The following is a 9,293-nucleotide window of genomic DNA, read 5'->3' on the forward strand; positions in this document are numbered from 1 at the left end:
GCAATGTTAGTCTGTAGAAGCAATGTTACCTTGGCAGGATAAAATAAGGGTAACCATATAATCCAGTCAACAAGGTAGTCTTTATTCATGTGTTTCATAACTTGTATGGGCACAATTACAAGTAATTTATAGGCTGTGTAATTGCCTATTCCTCACAAATATAGGACATATTCACTGACTTTGTGCACCTTTTTCTAGGGTAATATTCTTTGAATATTTATCATCAATTAGGACACATTTAACTATGGTATAAACTTGACATTTAGCGAGTAACGTCATGCTTGTCAGAAAGCCTCTTCCTCTAGCTGAGAGAAGAAAAAAAAGATGCTTCCCCATCAAAACACTTCCTCTGCACCATCTCCTGCACTTCCTCTCATTACAAGCCTTTTGATTTGACGTGACACAGCAACAACCACCCAATCTACCACCTCCTGATGCAGCATCATACAAGGCAATGAATAATTCACCAACCGAGTGGACAAGGAGATACATGGCACAAATCTAGGACAACATGCTGGTGTATCCAGTTCTGATGACCACATTGCTTGATGCATCACTTCAGTAGTTTGGCAGCTTGGCCTTCACTCCAGGTGCTAAACATCACTGTGCTGTTGGCAAAAAGTTTTAAAAAAAAACACTAAAATCACCTGGCAGGTGGTGGGTACTGACCCCAGGGGCTTTCAGCCTCCCACCCCAGGCAAGATGACCAGACAGCATGTCTTCCCAGCTCACCTCCCTGCTTCCTCAGGTGGACAAGGGGACATTTCGAGTGTACCTTACATGGAGAACAGTGACCAGAGTTTGTAGGTAGGGAGGGAGGAACTGCCCATTGTTCAAGGGTCTGGTGAGTTAGCCCTGGAGTTGTGAAAGCCTGTTTTGAATACTGACTGAAAGCAAGTGCTAAATAAATCCCATTCGTATTTGCAAAACAAAACGACACAACTGCTAAAACTATAAATACACATAAATATCGTTTTAAAAAGCATTCTGAAAAGTGTGTTCACTTAAATAAACTGGCCCACTTTTGATGGTACTGACTGATCAACAAGGCAAGCACCAGGGCATGATGATGCTACTGTAGCGGTATTTACATTACAATGACATTTAAATTAAAATAAATGTGTGTTTGTGATACCCATTGGCAGGTTGGAGTTGTCCATCTTAAATATATACCTTTTGTTTCATAGTAAATTACATTATTTTGTCTGGAGAGGAATAGCTGTTACAATCCAACAACACATTGTGTTGATGAGCCACCAATTCAATCTGGTCCCGACAAATCACACTCAATTTCTTAAATGAAAAAAGCAGACCGCAACATTTAATCCTTCCCAATGGAATGCTGACCAGCTGAGGTCATCAGAAACGAGGAAGTAGCGATGTCTCCACGCAGTCTCGCTCTATGCTGGGACGGACAGGGCACCCTCTGATTGGCTGGAGTGGAGGAAGTAAGGGATCAATGAGAAGCTCTTCACTGTGATCTCCTGGGTAACGCCGGCTTCCTGCATCTGAAACCTGTTACGGAACAAATCCAGAACTCAGTAAGCTAAAACCTGACCGACACTTATAAAAGGAGCCATAGTTGCACAATAAAGGCCTATTGTGTAGTGCGTACCAGTCGCCGGTGGAAATGACGTAGTAGACTGGAGGTACATCCGAGTCAGGGGAGCTGGAGCAGGGCTGGCCCAGGCCGTAGGCCCCTGCCCTTGGGAAGAGGAGCCAGTCCCCTACGCTAAGCTCCGGCAGCAGACACTGCTCCACCACCTGGTCCAGGTCATCCCCCGAGGGCCCCCACAGGCTGCTGCTGAACACAGGCTCCTCAGGCCCCGGGCCCTGGACACACACGGAGGAAACATGGAGGTGGAGTTAGGACTTTGGGTTACAGAGTGCCCTAACTTGGGTTTCGGGTGGGCTGACATTTGCTGTCCTGCTGTCATACCCATGCTGCAAGAGTAATCCCAGACAAAACCTTGCCTTTAATTAAAAATATATATATGATCAGTTATAAGCCATTAGGGTATGGAAATCCAACAGGGTTTGACTCAAGTTATCCCTAAACTAAGAGATCAAGCCCACCTTGTGCACAGTGGGCGCCGGGATCAGGGCGTCGGTGAGCTTGCTGGCGAAGGAGCCGTAGACGCCGTCGCTCATGTAATACAGGAACTCGGGTTCATCGTTGGCAGACGGCTCGTCTGATGGGAAGCGGATGGGGAACAGCAGAATGAGGGATGAACACTTGAGTTTAATGGGCTCCTATTGTGTTTAGTGACCTCTGGGTCACCTCAATGAAGTGACAGATAAGAGTGGTCTATATATATATAGCAGCTTTAGTGCCAAGGGGAGGCCCCATAGAACATCATACTGTTTGTGTATGAGCTTGTGCAAGCCCTAGTTGATTTAATCCAGGTCACACAACTCATACTTATAGTAACTCATTGTAAGCCTCTGTCATTTTATTAACTCCAAGGTGTAACCATGACTGACAGCAGATTACTAGTAAGGCTGAGTCTTTGTCATGTGGACGTAAGGCTCCTGGATGTTGGTGAGGCTGCGGCGCTAAAGGGAGCCCATGTACCGTGTGACTGGCCCTGGCGGTCCCGGGACACCACCTCCTTGGCGACGACGTTGACGGCCAGGGTGAAGGCCGAGGAGACGAAGAACGCGCCGGGCTCCGCCACCACGGACACGCCGGAGGAGGCGGGGAAGTAGAGCTGCATCAGCGGGCGGACGGCGCTCTCGATCTGTGGAGGCACGGCGTCACGGTTACAATCTCCATCCTGGATCGCGGGTCGACAGCACATGTCTGCTGGGGCGGTCACAACCCGACTGGGATGTTTTGACAGTCGCGCACCAGGGTTTTACATAACGTGGGCGGGTGAGGACAATATTCGGGGGGGTCGATGCCAACCTTGTTTCCATCAGTACTGGAGGCCCCCGAAGGGTTAGGATTACGCAAGTGTGATTGCTGGGTTACATTCCACTCAATCGAAAGGGAATAACAAGTAATACTGCATTATGGGAGCTGTTATGATGTTGAATGGGCCTGGTGGACTGTGACCAGTGAGGCGGCTAACAGCTCTGAGGTAATCTATTCAGCGTTATGTAACGCAGAACGGAGACATACTGACCTGCTGGAGTTGATCCTCTGAGCCACTGAACCCCCCTCCAATGTCCAGCACTTTCATACTGAAGCCAACATCCTCCTGAAACACAGAGGGAGTGAGTTGGAGTTCTACTTTGGACAGCAATATGATCCACTTTGGTTGAATTTTTTTTGTTAGAATTGTAGTGTAGTTGTACAGTACACACTGTTGCATTGTAGCCTACTGTTTACTCATTAAGTAAGACACATTCACAATCCACCTCTTCTCAGCCGCGGCTATCTAGCTGACTCACCCCCATGTCAAAGACACAGCGGGCGTCCGAGATGGCATGGGTGTAGACCTCGGGGTCGTCACAGGAAGCAGGGATGTGGAACCTGCACGGGGATAGCACAGTTGGTAGGAGAACTTTGGTGAAAGGATGCCTGCCTCCCTCCCTACCGTTGGGTCTGTGACGCGTCTCTAACGCAATGAATATCGGAAGAGTACATCTGTTTCAGTGTCGGCCCCCCTCACCTGGCCCCGACCACCTGCAGGCCCAGCTCCTTGGCACTGTCCAGCAGGTGCCTGCACTCCTTCAGGCTGGAGCCCGGGGTCACAGCCAGCTCCTCCGCCTGGCTGGAGGCCTCCGTCGCCACCTGGAGCAGCAGCCTGACACACATACACACACACACTTCAAACCACTTGCTTTCTTATCTCAAACTGCAAATACAACCATTGTTTACACTGACGTAGTACAGTTGTATTATTTGTGTGTGTGTGTGTGGGGCCAGTAAGCGTGGCCTCTGTGAGGTAGGGACCTACTTGGCACTGGGATGGCAGCGTGCGATCTTGCGGAGCTCGGCCTCGTTGTCACACACCAGCAGGTTAATCCCGTTCTTGGCTGCGTACTTGATCTGAGAGAGCTGCTTACAGACCCCACTGTAGACGATGTCCTCAGAGGGAACCCCCAAGCCTAGCACCAGCTCCAGTTCACTCTGCAAACACACAACCTCGATGTTAGACAACAAAAGATACACAAATATATATATGCAGCCCATTGCAGGTAAAAAGAAACGCTACCCATTAACCTTACAAAAGAGGGGTTTTAATGGAAAGGCAGGTTCAAAGGAGTGGTAAAATGGGGACCTCCACTAGATGGCGCTACTTCACAACAAGGGTCTGTGGTGTAAATGCGTACAACACGTGGCACTACAAGGCAACCCAAAAGTGAGATGTGAGAATGTGCACTTCCGGTAAATACTCGGTAGTCCTAGTTTGAAACAACAAAAAAAGACTAAATTGAAATATTCCAGCTAGGCTTGTGCAGAGGGGGGGGGGGGGGGGGGGGACACAACAACGACACAGGGACAGGTAGCAGCAGTGGTTCTGATTGACGAGTCATCCGGCTACCTTGTTGGCACAGACAAAGCCGGTTCCCAGGGCGGCCAGGAGCTCGATGACGGCCGGGCTGGTGTTGCACCTGACGGTGTAGTGGGGCCTGATCTGGGTCATGTGGGTCTGCCAGAGAACATGCTGTCTCATCACCACACCCAGGTCCGCCACAAAGAACATACTCTTCTCAGCCTGGGGCAGAAAGACAATATGATTCGACTCGCACCTTCAACCCACACCCAAAAGAAGAAGGGAAGCATGCTAACCTACTATCTCCCATGTTACCAGGGCAACTTCCTGGTATGTACGTAAACATTACTTAACCGCATTTCGATTCTGGGTGCAGCCTAGCGCTTTCGAGGGAAATGATTTTACAATGAGTCAGTAAAGAGGTGGTTGTCAGAGCGTTGAGTTTTCGCAGAGAGAGCCTCACCATAGTCTGTTCATAGATGTGATTTTCGACCACGTCGCCGAGCGCCACGGCTCCGTCCAGTAGGGCCACAGAGCAGCTCGCGTCATCAGCCAGTCCTTTCATCTCAACCGTTGTCCGTAAATCCGACAGTCATAAAGAATGTGACCGGCCTGAAGAGGGCAACTAACTGTTAAAAGAAGAGCAGAGGAGACGTGAAATTCCTGCGGTCGTTAGCAAAACATTGGCCCACCGCTAGAGTTTGGCTTCTCCTTACAAAACAGTGAAACCTATAAAAAAAAAGAAAAAAAAAAAAAGGTATGAGTCGCAAGTGTCAGAACACAGCAGTTAACTCTGCAGAGCGGGCTGGTGAAGCCGTGGAGCTCCTGAAACAGGGATCTACGCACTCGCTGTGAGGAGAAAGAAAAAAAAAGCCATCTCTCGAAGTCGGCCAATCGAATGCAAGGACAAGCCGTCACATGTTGGGGACCTCTGGACGTCGACACAGCCACTGTGAAAACACTCGCACTGGGGCAGGGAGTTCGTTTACTTTACCATCAATTACTCCCGACAATTAGGATAAATCCCACTGGCAGTGAACCATAAGGGGTTCCTTTGATGGCATTAGCTGGGGGACCAAAGCATGGGCTTGGCTGACAGATCTCTGCTCTCGATAATGTTACACAATGGGCCGGCCTGGCTCAGCGACCTGAGCAGTGGCCCAGATGTGCAATGGACTGGCCGGTCCGAGGACAGACAATGTGGTCGGGGGATGCTAAATAGACCAGGCGACTGGGTGTCTGAGGGAATTATCTGCCCTGATCAGCTGTTAACAGAAGCACCACGGAGAACCCGTCTTGCCTTCAAGGCAGCAGCTCTAGCTAATTCATAGCTACCTTGCAACCTGTTCTTCCCTACAGGAGACACAACAAGGTTGTGTGTGGTTTGTGATCTTAGCATGTGCTGAACTCTCCTCACCTGGACGAGTCCCGAACTGGATCTCTCCTACTATCAGCTGGGATCCCAAGGAGGCTCTGCGTTGAAGTCGAAGGGCTCCCTGTAGAGAGCAGCCCCTAGGCCCTCCGGGTAGTTATAGTAAACCTGAACAGAACACAGAGGACAAAATGATAGGGATGAGGTTGAAATATAAAGGTGATTAATGAATTGAAACATTACATGGCAATGCAACAGAGAATCCTATTATAAGTCAAGTCAAAATATGTGCCCAAAATAGTCATTAAAACCGAATGGTTTGACATTATCCATTTATACACCATTTTAATTGTATTTTTCGAAAATGGGTTTAATTACTATTGTGTTCAAGCAATTTCGTCAGCCTTTTTATTAACGATGTGGATTTCAAAACGAGACCTCAAACCTTTCCAATCAAAACACAGCTATTGAAGCTGACGTATATCAATCAGGCAGCGAGCTAGCCACATTTGGCTAAATGACTATATTCATACACTATCAGCTAGCTACAAAATACATTATTACGTGGAACATAGCTTTCGAGTATTGCCATTAGAACAATATATCGCCTACATCGACTAAAAAAGACGATTACAAGTCATCTACACTCGATACTGTAGCCTACCACTGTATATACATAGTACAACGACCTTGCATATGGTGCGTATTGCTAGTGGTTTGACTAGCTAGCTCCAACGTTGATAGGCTATATTGCTAACAGTTAGCTAGCTACTGTAGTGTGGCCACTGTAGCGGTACATATTGGCTACTTACGTGAGATAAAAACCCAAAATTGGGGGTAGACCGTTTTCTCTTTTTAGGCGGAATTTTTAAAGAGGGATGGGGTTACTAAAAGATGAAAGAAAAAGTGCCATTTAATGCCCGTCGCGGTGTTGAAGGAGATTATGGTGGTACGCAGTGCCAGCTGTCGAGGTCGGGACAGAGAGGACGAGGAAAAAGAACGGCGGTTTACAAAGTGACAGAAGAATGGGCGTGGTTTCGAGCTGTCAAAGCACCTAGTCCACATTTCTTAACACGAAGATTGCAAATCTTTGTTAATAATACGCTTTACAGACACATCAGCGTCCTATAAATAGCCTATGTTCCATGACATTAACATAAAAAGTAGCCTATATTTATTCTACATTTAAAAAATTACCATTTAAAATGTACTTTCGGAAAAGCGCAGATACATTTATTATCAATGGGCCCCTGTTGAATGATCTACAACTGTCAGATAAAATTACCACATAACCAAAGATTAAGTAATACCTTGGTTAGGTCTTCATTCCTCTTCCCATGGCACCTCAAAGGTTCAGAAAGTTGTCTGACAATTTTCACTGTATTTGGTTTCCTGCTCCGTGAAATACTATCGCATTCTCAGAAGTACACTGGACTTTGAGTAGCTTGTGTGTGTCCTCAAATTAAAGCACATACTTGGTATCGTCTTTGGTCTTTGCCCTCCCTAGTCGAGAGTTTGTAAAGTTGCCCAGCCCTCTGAAGACGTAGCAAATATTATGAGGGGATTCATTTGCATATTTTCTTTCCTGCATTCCATTGGTGGAGAAGGGTTTAATCAAGTCAGGAATTTTTAGTCAAGTTTGTTTTCTTCAAAGGCTTGAACAAAATCTCCAATTAGAACACTGATTAGGGCAATTCTGGGCAAGGTAAAGGATTAGTCCACATCAACACAATAATACATGTAACTTATATTTCTATTGGATTTCAATTATAACAAATGTGTCTGCAATTAGTTTTAATTTGTCAAGGGATGATATTGCTCTGATATTGTTATATAATTTGAGTAATCAACTAAATACATGACACTCTTCATTCTTCTAATCTGTTTTTATTGTTAGGGTAGGTTACTTTTCGAATCCCATTTGTATTGTCTCTAATGTTGTCGATGTCCATATTCTGAAATGTATGGCTCTGTGTGTTCGACTTAATGTGAAGAACACTGACCTGACAACATACTCATATTTTGGACTTGTCAACAATTCCAATTCGACACACAGTCATATAAAATGCACAAATAGCAAGAGAGTACAAGTCAATGTACACTGTTGATCTGTGTAAATACACTGTACTCTGTCTAAAGTCCAAACCACATTTTTTATGTTTACCTGAGAGGGTAAATAAAGAAAACACCTCATAAACGCTATGGGTACTGGCTATGGAAAAATAAACAATGAGTATTTTGTTTTGCTCATAATAAATATTGCTCTGCCTATTGTAAACACTTAAGGCAGAAACTTTCTCCCTTTTCCTGAGGCCCCCAACACAAAAGCTGTTCCGAGTTTTGTGTCTGGACCCCCGTCAGAATGTATCATGGAGTATGTACATGAGGTATAATCACACATAGCATCTAAAGTGCTTTCCAGTAAACCGTAATGTTTGATTTCCATTGTTTGCATCATAATGGCCACGGCTACCAAGCGCTCGCTGGACGTCGAGACGTGTGTTCCGCCCACGCTGAGGGAAAACACTCCAGAGCCTGCATTGTGTCACAGGAATTCTCATTTGCCAACATTGAACAGATTACATCGAAACACTGAGGGCCCAGCTGAAGTCTGAAGTGTGGCCCAAATATCCACAAACAGTGTGACCAACGGATGGAAGGACTGAGTGAATAAGGAAGGACACTTCAATGTTCCTTGAGAGTTTAGGGTGGTTTAGCTGCAGTTATATGGGCATACGTGAAGCCCTCTGTTGAATTGTTTGTAAAAAGGACTATAAAGAAATCAATTTGATTTGATTTGTGCCAATGGGTGTAATCTATGTAGGCCTATCGTCTCACAGAGAAAAGACTAACCTCACATGACATTTCGAAATATCATCTTCTGTTTTTCTGTCTGACTTTCACAGGTAAGGCAGGCATGTGTTCACTTGAGGAAGAACAAATTCACACACACATACACACATACACACAGTTGGGAGTGAACTACTACATATATTCTATAGTGCTGTGCTATACAGTGGAGTCTGGAGGTTCTGGTGAGTAGGAGCAGGTTGAATCAGATCCCCGTCAGATCATGCAGTCAGTAACTTGTCTCTGCGTTACGCAACCGAGCTTGATTCTACTTGTTGTTGTTAATGCTGTGATTTATACCACGGTGTTCCAACGCCCCGCCATTTGCCAAAGAATGTTGCTAAGTAAAAGAACTCACAAACAGAGCTTTCCTCTGATGTGAATGTTGAGTAGGATTATATAAACCAAACCACTTGTAGCATTCATCTACAAATGTGTACGCTTATAAGACATCAACAGCATTTCTTTCAAAATAAGCATTTTTTTTTATAATATGTGTCTAATGATTTATTTTGATGGAATCAGAGTGATGTCTCAAAAGAAAATACATTTCATAACAAATCACTTGTAACTCACTGCTACTTGTGAAAACCAAGTCAAAAAAACGACTTGTTCTAACTGGATCT

General features: G+C 45.6%; 1 protein-coding gene across 3 annotated transcripts; it reads right to left on the reverse strand.

Annotated features, from left to right (window-relative positions):
- Positions 1 to 61: 61 nt before the first annotated feature.
- On the reverse strand, positions 62 to 7,234 carry LOC136944299 (antizyme inhibitor 1-like). 3 transcript variants are annotated; one of them, XR_010876753.1, is made up of 13 exons: positions 6,630 to 6,787; positions 5,863 to 5,985; positions 4,909 to 5,074; positions 4,494 to 4,667; positions 3,906 to 4,078; positions 3,618 to 3,752; positions 3,397 to 3,478; positions 3,129 to 3,203; positions 2,576 to 2,741; positions 2,077 to 2,192; positions 1,616 to 1,833; positions 1,348 to 1,515; positions 62 to 608 (listed from the first exon to the last, which is right to left on the reverse strand). XR_010876753.1 is itself a non-coding variant. In XM_067238011.1 (12 exons), exons 3-12 carry the CDS (start codon positions 5,008 to 5,010, stop codon positions 1,401 to 1,403), a joined length of 1,356 nt encoding a protein of 451 aa, XP_067094112.1. In that variant the 5' UTR covers positions 5,011 to 5,074; positions 5,863 to 5,985; positions 7,128 to 7,234; the 3' UTR covers positions 62 to 1,400. The 3 variants fall into 3 exon arrangements, 2 of the variants coding, with proteins under 2 accessions (XP_067094112.1, XP_067094111.1); XM_067238011.1 differs by lacking the exon at positions 6,630 to 6,787 and adding an exon at positions 7,128 to 7,234 and having other exon boundaries at positions 62 to 1,515; XM_067238010.1 differs by having other exon boundaries at positions 62 to 1,515.
- Positions 7,235 to 9,293: the final 2,059 nt, after the last annotated feature.

This window comes from Osmerus mordax, chromosome 6 (assembly GCF_038355195.1).
Source record: "Osmerus mordax isolate fOsmMor3 chromosome 6, fOsmMor3.pri, whole genome shotgun sequence".
In the NCBI taxonomy this organism is placed as follows: Eukaryota; Metazoa; Chordata; class Actinopteri; order Osmeriformes; family Osmeridae; genus Osmerus; species Osmerus mordax.